This window comes from Hoplias malabaricus, chromosome 13, assembly GCF_029633855.1.
Source record: "Hoplias malabaricus isolate fHopMal1 chromosome 13, fHopMal1.hap1, whole genome shotgun sequence".
Taxonomy (NCBI): domain Eukaryota; kingdom Metazoa; phylum Chordata; class Actinopteri; order Characiformes; family Erythrinidae; genus Hoplias; species Hoplias malabaricus.
The window spans coordinates 16,677,583-16,694,500 of record NC_089812.1 but is presented as its reverse complement, the minus strand read 5'-3'; the positions used below and the strand labels follow the sequence as shown (position 1 = coordinate 16,694,500).

At 40.0% G+C, this 16,918-nt stretch overlaps 1 protein-coding gene across 2 annotated transcripts in view; it reads left to right on the top strand.

Annotated features, from left to right (window-relative positions):
• Nucleotides 1-16,918, top strand: part of cfap70 (cilia and flagella associated protein 70) — a 32,144-nt gene that overhangs the window by 540 nt on the left and 14,686 nt on the right. For both annotated transcript variants that reach the window (XM_066643026.1, XM_066643025.1), the window contains exons 2-18: nucleotides 302-485; nucleotides 933-1,031; nucleotides 1,180-1,265; nucleotides 2,474-2,653; nucleotides 5,245-5,427; nucleotides 5,520-5,614; nucleotides 6,470-6,578; nucleotides 7,096-7,233; nucleotides 8,614-8,772; nucleotides 10,143-10,217; nucleotides 10,452-10,543; nucleotides 10,677-10,737; nucleotides 12,250-12,444; nucleotides 14,442-14,573; nucleotides 15,546-15,671; nucleotides 15,778-15,911; nucleotides 16,288-16,403. In XM_066643026.1, coding sequence (XP_066499123.1) covers nucleotides 302-485; nucleotides 933-1,031; nucleotides 1,180-1,265; nucleotides 2,474-2,653; nucleotides 5,245-5,427; nucleotides 5,520-5,614; nucleotides 6,470-6,578; nucleotides 7,096-7,233; nucleotides 8,614-8,772; nucleotides 10,143-10,217; nucleotides 10,452-10,543; nucleotides 10,677-10,737; nucleotides 12,250-12,444; nucleotides 14,442-14,573; nucleotides 15,546-15,671; nucleotides 15,778-15,911; nucleotides 16,288-16,403 — 2,164 coding nt within the window. The remainder of the gene's footprint in view (nucleotides 1-301; nucleotides 486-932; nucleotides 1,032-1,179; nucleotides 1,266-2,473; nucleotides 2,654-5,244; nucleotides 5,428-5,519; nucleotides 5,615-6,469; nucleotides 6,579-7,095; nucleotides 7,234-8,613; nucleotides 8,773-10,142; nucleotides 10,218-10,451; nucleotides 10,544-10,676; nucleotides 10,738-12,249; nucleotides 12,445-14,441; nucleotides 14,574-15,545; nucleotides 15,672-15,777; nucleotides 15,912-16,287; nucleotides 16,404-16,918) is intronic.

The window sequence follows — 16,918 nt, the reverse complement described above, 5'->3', positions numbered from 1 at the left end:
TGATATTGTAGTATAAAAGCTATTTTTAAAAAATGTTTGTGCTTGCTGGTATCTACAAAATCACATTCTCCAGCTTTAATTATACATTTGGAAAATCTAAATAATTTCACTTTAACAAGCTGTTTTCTGCAGTTTTAATCTTTTAGTTGGAATTAGTGACTTTTTGGTTTAGGTGTCACCCATTACTTGGTTCTTATAAAACATGAATCCACACCAACAGCTGCTATATGCAACAGAGCATTTGTAAAGTTCCTGTAAAGCTCCTTTGTGTTAATAATAATGTTATTTACTAATGTTACAGAGAGGCAGTAAAAACGAGCAGTGTCTCAGCTTTGTGCGAGCTGAGTTTAATGGCTCAGTGCTAGGAGACTCACAGAAGCTGTGCGTGCCCATTGATGAATGTGTCAATTACAACTTCACCTGTAGTTTTAAATGTTCCGAAGAAGGCCACACTTTGGACGACCTGGCGCACAAACCACTTATACGTGAGTGAACAAGTCAGTCTGGTTTCTGTCTTCGCTGAACCTTTCCCTCCATACTTTCTTTCCATTTCAGTCTAGTGGTCTGTCAGTGAATAAACTTGTTCACACTTCTAAGGTGATGGTGGGTTAGTGTGTGTAGTCAGAGTTTTTTTTTTATGATGTTCCAGGACACTCATGCATTCACAAATATAATTTCAATTTAGTCATAATCATGCAACTCTCAAATAATACTGGACTGTCACCAGGAGAGATGTGGAAAGGGTTAAACCAACACATTCACACACACAGTATCTCAGTGTTGTGTTTATTCTAATATTAGGGTGTTTTTTAAGCAAATAAAGCAGAGGTGCCTAAACATTTGCACAGTACTGTAGAGAATAGAAGTATGACATAGTATTAAGTAAAATGTATATAACTAATCTAAAAAGGTCTGTTTTCATGACCCTCCAGTCACAGTGCTTGAATTCTTGCCTAAGGAAAAAAAACAGAAAGAAGAAAAGACTTTTGTTTTGGGTCAAGCTGCTGTGGATCTGCTTCCTCTCTTGCACAGTGAGTATTTTTTTTATTAATGCACATGCATACAGTGTATGAGAAATCTTCAGCCAAAGGTTTTGTCCATTTTATGAAAATCATCTATGCATTCTGGGTTTTGTTAGATGGGTTTTTGAAGCACTGTGTGTTTGTTTTTGATTAACAGGCCAGTCCAAGTTTTCTTCCACTGTGCTGCTTCACCCTGCACCTGGAGCACATACGGAGGCTGCCTCACAGGATGAAGGAGTTAAGGTAAGGTCTTTCCAACTAGGGGTGGGCGATATGGCCCTAAAATACTATCATGGCGATAACGATATTCTTGATGATATGACAAAATACTGAAAAATACTTCTATCAATTTCAAAAACAGACTATTCCAACAAAAACAATGTAATATTAATATGAATCATATAAAATTTATTATTTAATATATATATATTAATAATATTAAAGGCTTCTTTCATTTCTAACATAATACCATAGATTATTGTGCACCTGATATTTTATAATCAAACCACCTCCGCAAGCCACTTCACTTTTTTGGAGCAAATTCCTCCACCTCAGAGCCACTTTCCACCGTACTTCACTGTGGCTAAATGACTCATGTAAAGAACGTATGCTGTATTATGGGTAACTACGTCATTATGTAAACAAGTCTGAATATCACTAATATCACGATATTTATTTTTTTTTTATCATTTTTTTTTTATCATCACCCGTTTTAGTTTGAATTCTTCACACCATTTTTGGGGCTGTTACGTTACTGTATGAGCACATATCGTCACTGTCCAATGAGAACCATTTATCTCCATGTTTGTGGATGTTTAGTTTACTACATCATTAGAACACAGCAACTGTCCTTCTCACGATGTGGAAATTTCATAGTGAAAGAACCAATAGAAATGCACCAAAATTACTCTGAATAAAATATTTTTAGACTGACTTCCATTGAAAGTTAAGAAGGATTTTTCCTTCTTTAAAGTTACCATTTTGAAGATACATATTTGTATCTGGGGGCGGCAAGTTGGTGCTGCAGGTACTGTCGCTACGTTACGTGTATAAAAATTGGTTGCTATGGAAGAGGACCTAAGGTTGCAAATATAATGTTAAAAATAGCCATTTTGACTGTATGTCAATGTAAAATGTGGACTGTACGAATGAATAAATGAATGACGATACAGTGCACTTAAAAATGGTGAGCCAGTGCTGGCAAGGACATGTTATAAACATTAGTTAAACAGCAGAATTGAGTTACATTTGGATAATTTCAGTTAAGAGATGTCCTGAGCCCGGATTAACAATAGCTTCACAATGATTTTTTTCAGCACGGCAGGAACTGCACTATATAATATTTGGAGGAAGATAGAAAAGCACCCCACCTTCTTTGATTTCAGGACAATATATATATATTTTTTTTATTATATATTTGTGTTTGCTATTTGTGTTGTCTCTTTTCACAGCCAACTCTGGAAGTGACAGTCAGTGTGCCAGAACCTTTACACTCAGACTCTCAGCTCTCAGAATCCAATCTGCTTTCAGTCACTGTGGAGACAGCGTATTCTGTGCCTGAGGTCTGGACCCATTCCCCTGGACAGCCTTTCAATTACGTAGCAGCTCTGCAAGTCCCTCTTACAGCTGAGGTACATCAGGCATTGCTCTTTCTAGTCCCATTATGACTAGCATTCACATAATTTAGAATAAACTAATGTGCAAAATTGCACATTTTTGCTATTTCTGTGTTTCTATAGACTATGCACCACTGTATGATTATTTTTTCCCATAACAATTTAATGTTTTGGAAATTAAACATTTTGGGAATGGCAATAATGAACCTAACTACTTTTTTGCCTTCTGAACATCAAATGTTCAGTTTTCCTCACTTAATCCAAAGGTGGTTAATCAACCAAGACATGCTTTTTTCTGATTCTTGGTTCTGTCATTATTGGAAATGAATGGAAGTCTATGACTATATTCATATTGTAAGCTTTATAGTTCAGTTCTGACTGATTTGTTCAGATTGTAAGTATCTTGCTGGAATGTTTATAATTGTTTGTGAAGTGTTTGTGCCATGTGCACGCATCATTATCATCAACATCCTTTAAATAATCCACATGCGTCATGAGAAACAAGCAGCTGATGGCTGTTTTAGAAGAAGCAACCAAATAAACACAGCTGCTCAGAGAGATGTATGGGTGCAAAAGATGAGGCAGCTTGTGAGACTGGGATATGAATGGGTTCAGTGAGATTCAGTCTCACACTGATATATACATACACAGTAAAGTGTGTTTAGAAAAGCACAGGCGGCACGGTGGCGCAGCAGGTAGTGTCGCAGTCACACAGCTCCAGAGGTTGTGGGTTCGATTCTAGGTGACTGTCTGTGAGGAGTTGGTGTGTTCTCCCCGTGTCCGCGTGGGTTTCCTCCGGGTGCTCCGGTTTCCTCCCACAGTCCAAAAACACACGTTGCAGGTGGATTGGCGACGCGAAAGTGTCCGTAGGAGTGAATGTGTGTGTGTCTGTGTTGCCCTGTGAAGGACTGGCGTCCCCTCCAGGGTGTATTCCCGCCTTGCACCCAATGATTCCAGGTAGGCTCTGGACCCCCCGCGACCCTAAATTGGATAAGCGGTTACAGATAATGGATGGATGGATGGATAGAAAAGCACACAGAATTCCAGTCTGACTGTCCTTATTCAGATGGCATGGCCTCATATTAGATATGCATCTGGTCTAGGAACACATATGAAAGTGGCTTGGCTCTGATTTATAATATAGAGATTTGTTTGTCCACACAGACCTACAAAAAAATCAGACCTGTACTACTGTAACTGGTATTTAACTGTAGTGCAGTTAAATACCTCTTCAGCCTCATGAGGTGAACACAGCATTTGCCACTAAAATCTGTTATTCATGACTGCTGATAAAACTTAATTTTGAATTGTTATTAATAAAAAACAACCACAAAAAGTGAGATATATTCTAAAGTTATTTAACAGCTCTAAAGCTAGCTCTAAAGCTAAATAGGAAGCAATATGCCATGTGAGATCCTGCCTCTGATTCTTAGCAGCGTATTGCAGTTAAAAATAAGCTAGACAAATTTGTTTAACAGCCAAAATAAAAAGCAATTTTATGATTTAAAAAAAAAAGTGCCTGCTTTGTATTAGTTACTTTCCTGGCACCTCATGTAAACTATGCTCTGTTCCAATCAACGACCTACTCACTAAATAGGGCATTTTAAAGATTTATAAAAGTAATTCTACTACACCACCACTATCACGGTTGGGGTAAGGTCAGAAGGACAAGGTACAAGGAGCAGGGATGGAGGTAAGTGCAGGAGATTTTATTAGAAAACAGAGAGCTAAATACAAAGACTAGGGAGCTAATACAAACAAGAAGGCTAAAATCTAAACAAAATATGACACACCAAGACCTTGAAACAGAGATATGAAGCACAGACCCAAACATTTAATGACCCACAAACAGGAAACACTGACATGGACTAAAAAAGAAGAAAAACAAGAAACACCTGGGAAATATTTAAGACATGTGACACTAGAAACACAAGGGAAGGGTATCACATGACCGGGGAGCAAGCAGGAAGTAGACACAAGACAGGGGGAACAGACACATGACAAAGGGTGCACAAACAAGAAACAATACAAAACAGAACACAAAACTAAGTACATTACAACTACAGAGTGTAGAGGAAGATGTTTGAAATTTAGCCCTAGTGGTGTGGTGGTGTATTTTCAGAGCAACACAGACACCAACGCAGAAGTATAAATGCTCGCAGTGGCGTAGGGCCCTTGCATAGCCTACAGTGTAGTGTAACACAGAAGTATAAATTGGGCTTTAGTTAATAAGCTTTAATAAGCCAGTGTCAAGCATGTTTTGGTTAAAAAGCCTGTCTTCTCCTTCCCTTGAACAGCGAGTGGCTACTAATACAACGTGAAGCCTTTCTGACTGATGGGTGGCTCAAAATAATATTGAAATGGGACTCCACCATGATTCTGTGTCACTGCATGCACTGATATTCAGAAAGATGTACACCAAATGTATTTTTAAAACATTATCTATACCTGGGTGTTTAGTAATAGTTGGATTTATTTTACTTCTTTCTTCATTTAAAGTGGTGAAAATTTTTACGTATTTTAATTTTATTTTTTTTATTTTTATTTTAGGTATTTTTACTGTTTACGTATGCCTCATTCATCTCAAACACTTTTCTCTCTTTCAGAAAGAGCAGATTTTACTGTTTTCCAATGGTGTATTAAAAACAGCTGATGACAAAGAGCTTGCGCCTAGACCCAGAAAATGGCCTCTAGGTGAACTTCAGGCGCCAGATGCTCAGTTCATTCCAGGGTTGTTCATTGAAGGCGAAATCACAGATTTAGAACATGGAGACCTGAGCAGTACAGAGGTGTGTCAGGACATCTCAGTTCAGTTACAGAAAATACACTTCAGTATATGAAATGTGTGTGCTGTGGTTGTTGACAACTGTGTGTTTAACAGGATCAAGAATTCCATGTTGAAGCCAGGTGTAATAAGAAGAGAGTAAGCTGGGACACAGTGCGGCGCTGCTTTTTAGACACAGGAGGAGTTGCAAGGTGAGAGAAACCACATCTCTCCTCTTGACAATCCAGTATTATTTGAGGTTATCATCTAATTCTTAGTTTTAGCAATGAATTATTAGTACTTCATTATGAGAAATCAAGTGTGATGTTGACAAATCCATACGATCAAGGAGAACATCTGAAAACATACATCGTTCTTCACTCACTCAAAACACAGCTACTACTTTTTAGAACAAAATAATTTTACTTTTACTGTATTTGTTTTGGGCAGCAAGGTGGCACAGCAGGTAGTGTCGCAGTCACACAGCTCCAGGGACCTGGAGGTTGTGGGTTCGAGTCCCGCTCCAGGTGACTGTCTGTGAGGAGTTTGGTGTGTTCTCTCTGTGTCCGTGTGGGTTTCCTCCGGGTGCTCCGGTTTCCTCCCACGGTCCAAAAACCCACGTTGGTAGGTGGATCGGCGACTCAAAAGTGTCCGTAGGTGTGAATGTGTATGTGTTGCCCTGTGAAGGACTGGCACCCCCTCCAGGGTGTATTTCTGCCTTGCGCCCATTGATTCTAGGTAGGCTCTTGACCCACCACGACCCTGAACTGGATATGCGGTTACAGATAATGAATGAATGTATTTGTTTTTGTATTCATTATAATTAGACTGAATTCTATATAAACACCAAGCTTATCAAGAAGAGAAATGCTCAATAACATCTCCTAAAAAAAGCTTTTGCACAGCGCTGTAGCTTTTAAGAAATGGTGATTGGAACTCTACAACAATTTTGTATGTAATATTAATAAAATTACCGTTTAATGTTAATATAATTAACTTTGTTTTTATTATTTCTACTTTTTGAAGTTGGACTTGTAGTGTGAACACTCTGTGGTGCCCTCTTTCAGTCTGATCCGCAGGATTGCTGAATGCAGACTGGTTCCGGTGGAAATTATGAGATCTCCACAGACTGGAGCCTCCAAAACAGCTGCAGGGAAAGCAGGCAAAGAAAAACCCGTAAGAATAGCAACAAATCAGTGAAAAAGATCTTAACTATATTTTTCTCCCTGGTTATATTCTGTACAGTTCCATTTTTAAGGTCGTTTGATACGATAAATGAAGCATACAATTTGGTTTTAGAATTTAGGATTGGATTAGGTCTTTTCTTAATGAAGACAGTTGTGTAACTTCAAGCATTCTGCCCAAGTTCAGACAGAGAGATTTGTGGTAGCTCATCTTACTTGAATTTGATGTATACAGTTTGTGAACATTTGGCCAAATGACAAATGTGGTCATTTTTTTATTTGATATTTGGTAAACCCAGCCTTTGTAGTAATTCCAACAAAAATCTCAATATTGTCTGTAAGTCCAAATATAATTAGTCATTTATAACAAAATAAATAAACAAAATCACACATGTGGCCTGTGGAAAATTGGGTCCTGCTTACGCTGGAGTTTAGTTAAACATAAAAAGCCTGTATAATCTCTGTATAATTTCCATAGTAAAGCAAAACCAATACTTTGTTTCTTACAGCAAGGGGAGGATGAGATCCAAATTCCCTTCCATGGAGTGGCCTATGTGGACTTGGCCCCATTGTTGTACCCTGGTGCAAGGTGCATCCGTGGAGCATACAAAATTCACCCATTCTATGATTCTGACCTCTTTATGAAGGTGAGAGCAGAGTAGAGAGAGCAGGAGTCTCACTTTTTCTGTGTCACATGTGCTTCTACAATTCTGTCTAAATGCCAAAGAACACTCTTCCTCAGAGATGGCAAATTCAGGTTCAGAAAGTTAAAGTCCTTCCCAGAATTTTGTTTCAGCTGCCCTTACACCTCTGAGGCTAGATTGGAGAGAACTTTCCATTACTGCTCTTCGTTTATATAAAAACAGATTAAGAGCAGGTTGTTCATTTTTCTCAAAGGATACTTCTGAGGATATTAGATCATCTAAGGAAAAAGAAAGGCCAAAGATAAATGGGAAAATTAGAGTCTAAACACTTTTGCAATATGTGAAAACAGTAAAGGTTTTTTTCATAAATCAAGATGTTTCCTTTTTTTCTGAATACAGCCTCTAATGTTTCTCAACTCAGAGCTATGGTTCAGAAAGGATGTGTGGCTGTCAAGAAGCAGTTTCGAAGAAAGAAAATAAACAAAAAGAAGAAAACTTAAAAAAATGTAGAAGCTGCCATTCTTCTTAGAGTGATTACCTAGACTCCAGATTTCAACATGACTAAATGTGTTTGTGTTTACTTGGACCATGAGAAGAAGCAGATAGGGCAAATAAATTCTAAAAAATCTCAAAACTTTGGAGCCATGGAAACTTACCCTGTGGAAAAACTGTATTGTTTTGTATTTATTTGTGTAATCATTTGTGTCTCTGCTTATTCCTGACACTGAAAAGATATATTAAAAATATATATATGTATATGAAATGGCCGCAACCCTGAAATGGATAAGCGGAAAAGATGATAATGATAATGAAGATGTATATGAAATTACGGCATGGTGGCACAGCACAGAGCTCCAGGGACCTGGAGGTTGTAGGTTTGAGTCCCGCTTCGGGTGACTGTCTGAGGAGTTCCTGTGTCCGTGTGGGCTTCCTCCAGGTGCTCTGGGTTCCTCCCACAGTCCAAAAATACACGTTGGTAGGAGGATTGGTGACTCAGAATTGTCCATAGTTGTGAGTGTGTGAGTGAATGTGTGAGTGTGTCGCCCTGCGAAGGACTGGTGCCTCCTCCAGTGTGTGTTACTGCCTTGCGCACAGTGATTCCGGACCCACCGTGACCCTGAACCTGATAAGCAGTTACAGGCAATGAATAAATGGATGAATGAATGAATGAATGTATATGAAATTAGAGAAGATAGCATGAACAAAACAGCTACTAAAGAAAGAATCAGAATTGTTGTAAATAATAATGTCCTTAGAAAACTTTGTCTCTTTGTTTTTGCTCACATGCATTTGCACTGTAATGTGCTTTGCCCTTCATAATTCTGAAAGCAGAATTCTTATTTTGTTTGCAATTTTTATATGAATTTTCTGAACTGTGAGCAGGCCAAGAAGAATATGAGTGTCCTGCGGGAGAGCTTCAAGGTGCTGGCTGCACAGGGTCACCCTCGTCCTCCCTCCTCTGTGGGCTCCTGCAAGGCAGCACCCAGCAAAGTCTTTGAGCCCCACAAAGCAGGCAGAGAAACCAAAGAAGTTCTAAAAAAGGTACCATTTTAAATGCATTTATGTAATGTACGAGGCAAGGTGGCATGTGCACAGACAATTTTATTGGGGCTTGTAATCACACAGAGTCAGACAGCTGATATTAGCTCAACATTTCTGCAGTTTTCATCAAAGATTGTGCTTGTGTAAAGTAAAAAAGGACTAGTTAAACACTTTTATGTGAGTTGCTAATGTGAAACGGTAACAAGAGATACTGTAAACCGAGTAACAGAGATAATGTAAACTGTAACAGAGATAATGAGCTTTAGTAAATGTGAAGTAAAATATAATTTATGAAGATGTGAGAGGGAGCAGGAGGTGGTCAGTGATTTTGTGGGAGAGTAAATGCAGGTGTAAAGTCCATTTGTGCTAAAACAGACCCTTGTGTGGCCAAGTCAAAGATCTGGAACAGGACCCATAGGTGTGCAGTCTGAATCAGGGCAAAACCAGGGAGCGGTAACAGGGTGTCTCAAAGCATGAGAGAGACAGGAGAAAGAAAACCAGAGAGGAGGAACAATAAAGGGGTTAGTAGATTCATGGCAAAGAAGTGGTAAAAAAAATAACCATGCGACACCAGCTCTAACACTAGCTTGAATGATGGATTAACCAAAAGCCTTTGTGATTAGGTTTTTATTCTAGATTTAAAGCCTATGCACAAATGCAGGTAGCTTAGTATAATCTTCTTGTTAGTACCTAAAAATTACCTGAGAGTGGTCCTTTAGTGTCTTATGTTGGTCTGTGGACTGTTACAATCAACAAATGGAACATTAGCATCCCTGCGCTATATAATGAGTAAAATCATATGATGTGTGTGATTTGAAGCACTAGTTTAATCAGCATTCCTATTTCTTCATTAAGCTATCTGGAGATGCAGATGCCTGTATATGCGCTCTTATCTAAGCTCTTGGTTTGGCGTGTAATATCCCCTATGTGATTGGACCGGATCTGTGGTGATAACAAGCTTCCCAAAGCAATTAGTGGTAAGAGCAGCAGATTGCTTGCCTCATTCCGGAGTGTTGAATCATCACGTTTGCTCAGCACCCGACCCACCTCCGCTCACAGACCCCCACCCGCCTCCTCTCAGACCCCCACAGCTCAGTGGCAGAAGGAACAGGGCAAGAACCACAGAGCCACGCCACCAACAGAGCATCTGACAATGCAAACGCCTGCCAGACACACACACACTCATACATTCACTCTTTTTGTCATATAATACCGTAACTCAAATTGTAAACTTTATAAGCAAGCAAACTTTTTGTTCTGACTTTGTGGTAATGTTCAGAAAGATGAGCCCATGGTGTTAGGTGTGCAATCTGTTGGCAGCAGATGGTATTAGTGAATAAAATGTGGTAACTGATATTGTGTTTTTACAGACAGGAAATCAAGGAAAACCTGAGCAGAGTGAGAGTGTAACGGATACTGAACCACAAGTTAATACAGAAGGACAGGTCGGCCTCTTTAAAGAGAAAATAATCCTAATATTTTCAACAAGTTTTCACATTAGAAAAATAATTATGTTTAGATGCCACTGATTTGAACTTTCAGTGGTGTTGTTGGAATATATATATATATATATATATTCATGCCATTTGTAGCATTGTTTTCAACTGTACAATACTACTCACTTGCTCGGCACAGAGTTAAAGTGTTTTTCAGATAAAGAACCAACAGTGTCTTATCAGATGTTTGCAGATTCAAGATCACACATCGTTATTGAAGTGGCCTTGGAAAAACCACTTGTTCCAAAAAGGTTACCAGAGGAACTGGCAAAACGGTAAGAAGTGTGAAAAATAATTCTTATGAAAATGTTATGACATTTTTTCATTTTAATAATATTATGGTATTTTATAGGTGCATTTTCATAGACTTTATGCTTTAAATGAGTGGTAGGTTTGTTTGTTTTACAGGGTGATGGAACTGATACCTCCCAAGCCTCCACTTCCCCGACGACCAGCCGGAGCAGAGAGGGTAAATAAACTGCTCAAAAAAATAAAGGGAACACTAAAATAACACATCCTAGATCTCAATGAATGAAATATTTAAGACAAGTTAAAGTAAGGCTCAGTAGTGTGTGTGGCCTCCACATGCTTGTATGACCTCCCTACAACGCCTGGGCATGCTCCTGATGAGGCGGCGGATGTTCTACTGAGGGATTAAATCATCAACATTAATCCAGGGACCTGGATTAAAGCATCAGTCAACTACTGGACAGTCTGTGGTGCAACGTGGCGTTGGTAGATGGAACGAGACATGATGTACCAGATGTGATCGATTGGATTGAGGTCTGGGGAGGGGGCAGGCCAGTCCATAGCATCAATGCCTTCATCATGCAGGAACTGCTGACATACTTTAGCCACATGAGGCCTAGTACTGTCATCCATCAGAAGGAGCCCAGGGCACAATGTACCAGCATATGGTCTCACAAAGGCTCTGAGGATCTCATCCCAGTACCTAATGGCAGTCAGCGTACCTCTGGCTAGAAGATGGAGGGCTGTGCGGCCCTCCAAAGAAATGCGTCCCCACATCATTACTGACCCACTGCCAAACCTGTCATGCTGGAAGATGTTGCAGGAAGCAGAAGGTTCTCCATGGCGTCTCCAGACTCTGTCACGTCTCTCACGTGATCAGTGTGAACCTGCTGTCATCTGTGAAGAGCACGGCACCAATGGCGAATCTGACAATCTTGGTGTTCTCTGGCAAATGCCAATCGCCCTGCATGGTGTTGGGCTGTAAGTACAAGCCCTACTCGTGGATGTTGAGCCCTCATACCACTCTCATGGAGTCAGTTTCTGACAGTTTGCACAGAAACATGTATATTAGTGACCTGCTGGAGGCCTGCAGGGCTCTGGCACTGCTCCATGCTCTGGACACTGTGCTGACAGACACAGTAAACCTTGCCACAGCTCACATTGATGTGCCATCCTAGATGAGCTGCTCTACCTGAGCAACTTCTGTGGGTTGTAGACACCTGCCTCATGTGACCTCTAGGGCTGAGAGCACTGACGAAATGCAAACATGACCAAAACATCATCTAGAAAGAATGAGAACATTGTCTCTGGTCACCACCCGCAGAACCATTCCTTTAAAGGTTTTTGTCTTACTAATTGCCTCTCATTTCTACCTGTTGTCTGTTCCATTTGCACAACAGCAAGTGAAATTGATTCACAATCAGTGTTGCTTCCTAACTGGACAGGTTGCTTTCACAGAAGTGTGATTGACTTGGGGTTACGTTGTGTTAAGTGTTCCCTTAACCTTTTTGAGCAGTGTTGAACAATCTCTCTCTCTCTCTCTCTCTCTCTCTCTCTCTCGTGCACATACACACACACACACACACAAACACATAATACCTCCCCCCAAAACCCCCAGTTCTCATTTAATTGTTATCATTTTGTTTGTAATGCCCCCTTGTGGCCAAAATCTGAATGACTTGTGCCTAAAACTACACATTTTCCTAACTACCTCTGATTAATTGTTATTCAGGCAGTGCAGGAGTATCAGACCCAGATTGCGAGTGTGGTGGCTCAGGTATTGGAACAGTACCAGCAGATGTTTGGAGCTGCATTTGTCCCTGGAGCCAAACCTCTGGACCCTGCCACTCAAGGGCAACGCAAAAGCCAGCTCTTCGGAGAGCTCAACTGCTCCGGAAAGTACTTTGCCCTTAAGGAGCAAATTAAAGTGAGCCAAAAAAATAATATAATACTATTATTATATTATTAATATAATAATACAATAACTATTTTAATGATTACTATCTAATATGGATCTGCTTCTGCCCTCTTGTCTAGTGTACAATACTGTGTCAAAGTCAGTGACAATGCTTCGTAGAAGCTTCAAAGAATAAAATAAATACGTTTTCAAATATTGAGAAATGCAGGTCAACCAGATTAGCCATGTAAGCTCTGGTAGATCACCATCAAAACTACTTTTATATTTCTTTGTTGAGGGTCGAAACACAGGCTTCACTCACTCTTTGGATCTACAAGCTCTATTTCTGGATTTTTTTTTTATTCACCTAATCCTAATGACAAAATGACAAAGAGTACTTTTCCAAAGTTTTAATGGAACAAGTTGATTTTATTTTGTAAACAAACATTTCTTTATACATAATTTATATAAAATATATCCTGCATGTTTTATTTTCAGGCGGCACGGTGGTGCAGCAGGTAGTGTCGCAGTCACGCAGCTCCAGGGACCTGGAGGTTGTGGGTTCAATTCCCGCTCCGGGTGACTGTCTGTGAGGAGTTGGTGTGTTCTCCCCGTGTCCGTGTGTAAACTCCAGTCTCCTGACTACTCTTGCCAAATTTCTAACAATATGTAATTAAGCCCTTTGTATCAGTCCTGTCTTTATATCAGCGTGGCGTTATATTTGTGTGGCAGTGTCTGAAACATGTTTTATGAGTAGTTCCCAGTCCAGTGTTCAGTCCAGTCTGTGGTATTCATAGTTCTATTCACTCTCACCCTCTTTGTCATTCTCACCCTGGGTCACCCATTACAGCCAATGAAAAACCCAAAAGTCATTGTCTCAGAAAATTAGAACATTATATAAGACTGACTGGCCTACTGAAAAGCATGTACAGTATGGGTACTCAATACTTGATCGAGGCTCCAATGCGGCGTGATATGGAGGCGATCAGCCTGTGGCACTGCTGAGGTGCTATGGAAGCCCAGGTTGCTTTGTTGGGTCTGGTGTCTCTCATCATCCTCTTGACAGTACCCCAGATTCTCTATGGGGTTTAGGTCAGGCGAGTTCGCTGGTCAATCAAGCAGTTATACTGGGGTTATTAAACAGGTATTGGGACTTTTGGCAGTGTTGACCGGTGCCAAGCTGGAAAATGAAATGTGCATCTCCATAAATTTTGTCAGCTTGAGGGAAGCATGAAGTGCTTGTGGAAACTTCACATTAGACCTCAAGCAGCTTGGACCTATGACCTTTATTTACAAATGAAATGCAAAATTTACATTCATCTGAAAACAAGACTTTGGACACTGAGCCCATAGACCAGTCCTTTTTTTCCTTGGCCCAGGTGAGATGTTTCTGGCATTGTCTCTGGGTCATGAGTGGCTTGACACAAGGAATGCGACAGTTGTAGCCCATGCCCTGGATGCGTCTGTGTGTGGTGGCTCTTGAAGCACTGACTCAAGCAGAAGTCTACTCCTTGTGAATCTCCCCCAAATTTTTGAATGGCCTTTCCTTGACAATCCTTTCAAGGCTGTGGTTATTCCTTTTGCTTGTGCACCTTTTTCTACCACACTTTTTCCTTCCACTCAACTTTCCATTAATATGCAGCAGGAGAATGTCAATGACTGCCTTCTGGACATCTGTCAAGTCAGCAGTCTTCTCCATGATTGTCTGGCCTACTGAACCAGACTAAGTGACCATTTTAAAGGCTTAGGAAATCTTTGCGGGTGTTTTGTGTTGATTACTTTAATTTTTGGAGATAAAAACTTTTGTCTTTTCATTGGCTGGAAGCCATAATCATCAACATTAAAAGAAATAACCACTTGAAATAGATCACTGTTTGTAATGAATCAATATATGAGTTTCACTTTTTGAATAGAATTACTAAAATAAATGAGCTTTTTTTAATTTATTGAGATGCACCTGTATATATGTAGACATGTATATGTAACATTTTCCTGTTTCCTCTATCTGTGGTGATGCTGTCACTAAGTACTCAGTGGTGCGAATCGTTCGAGAGAAAATGCTGAGGACTGAGGCTTTCACAGATCAAGAGCAGCTCCAGGCTTTTCTGAGTCAGCTGTATGTCTTCCTCGTGGACGAGATGCACATTGCTCTCAATAAGGTCAGTGGCATCTAGATAGAACAGCAACCAATACATTTCACACCTGTCACCTTCTATACTACTAATTATGTAAAGAAACTGATGTATTTCATACAACATTAGCATGGACTATATGAGCTTACGTGTACTTTGGTATAGAACAGAAAAGGGCAGGTGCTAAAATCACATTATGATTATTATAAATAAAAATTGATAGTATGGTACTGGCATTATGGCCCTCAAAGATTGTACTAATTAGTACTGAGTGGTTGCCTTCAAGGAGTTGGTGTGTTCTCCCCGTGTCCGCGTGGGTTTCCTCCGGGTGCTCCGTTTTCCTCCCACAGTCCAAAAACACACATTGGTAGGTGTCCATAGGTGTGAGTGTGTGAGTGAATGTGTGTGTGTCTGTGTTGCCCTGTGAAAGACTGGCGCCCCCTCCAGGGTGTATTCCCACCTTGCGCCCAATGATTCCAGGTAGGTCCTGGACCCACCGCGACCCTGAATTGGATAAGCGCTTACAGATACTGAATGAATGAATGAATGAATGAATGGTTGCCTTCATATTTAGCCTTGCTAGTTCTGTTTGACTGAGGTTTTGCTTGTATCTTTTCATTTCATTCATTCATTCATTCAGTCAGTCAGTCAGTCATCCATTGTCTGTAACCACCGTAACCTGGAATCACTGGGTGCAAGGTAGGAACACACCCTGGGAGGGGCAACAGTCCTTCGCACTGTGACACAAACTCTCACACACACACACACAGTGGGACCGCGGGAGAAAACCGGAGCACCCGGAGGAAATCCACACGGACACAACTCCTCACAGACAGTCACCTGGAGCAGGCCCGAACCCACAACCCCAGGACAATGTAGCTGTGTGAGAGCAACACAAGCTGCAGCACCAACGTGCTGCCTATTGCTTTTATATATTGTGTATATATATAAATATGATGTTATATCTTTTATAATATTTTTACACTGATCTTTCTGCAGACCCTATCAGCAGAAGCCCAAGAACTCCAACCCCAGCCTCTGCTGGACTGTGGTCAGTTCAGACACTTGGCCAGAGAAGCACAGCTGAATGAAGACTACCAGCTGGCTGCACAGTATTACCAGGAGGTTTATCTTACTTTTTTACTTTTTTAATCTCTAACAAGATTTTTTGACTAGAAGAAGGTTTGACTAGAAAAAATCCAAAATCCTTTTTATCACTCTTTCACTGTAGCAGCTGGCTCGTGAACAGAACATGCCGTCTCACTGGTTTGATTATGGAGTTTTTTACATGGTGACAGCTGACTACCTGAAGGCTGAGGAGTGTTTCCATAAGGCAGTGTCAGTTGACCAGACTCACGTACCCAGGTAAGGGAATGCTGACATAAGCAAGACATGGAAATAAATGGAAGTTAATACCTGCTACACTCTCAGAAAATTTGTCTCTGTGGTGGTACCATATTCCCCCAAGGGAATTTTTTCTGTACATTTAGTTAGGGAATATAGTTGTACCATATGCTATAAAAATGTTTGATTTTCATACGCCCCCTTTAATCTCCAGGATTTATATCATGTTCTGTTATTTTACACAGTTCTATAATGAATGATTACAGATATCTTCCTCTCCTTCTGAAGAAGAGAATGTGTTTAAACTTAAGGGGACACAACTTTAACACTGCTGCTGTACTTCATCACATGAGAACAATTTCAAATCATTTGATGCTTTCCTTCTACCTCATTACAGTTTACTCATGAGTGGGATTCTGTCAGAGATGAATGGATGCTACGAAAATGCTGAAACCTATTTTGAGGGGGCCACGTGTGTGGAGCCAAGCAGTGTAGTTGCCTGGACCTTATTAGGTAAGGACAGGATGTAATAATGAAAAGACAAATTTGTTTAATTCCCGCAGGGAAATTAGTGTGTTGCAGCAGCTTAAAAGCATATAAACAAAACAGAATAAACAAGAATTATATAAACATTAGAATGTAATACAATGTACATTTTCTCCATGCCTCCTAATATGTAAGGAGCATCTAGTGCTAGGACACTGGATAATGAATTATTTTTTTTAATGGTCCTCATGAAAGAATAATAAAATAACAATGTAGGAAGTTTGTCAAGATGCTCAAAATGGAAAAAATCTTATTGACTTTTTCATTATCATAAATATTATAATTCTTAAACTATTTGAGCTTATTCTCAGTTTGAAATTAAAATTTAAAACAACAGTACATAATATTTACATCCTAAAACAGCTTCAAAATCATTGGGATGCTCCACTGAGCTGTTACAGGGAGAATAGAGCCTCTGTCGCTGCTACTCCGGGCTTAACGATGCAGAGTCTGCACTATGTTACTTTTGTAAATGGTTAGGA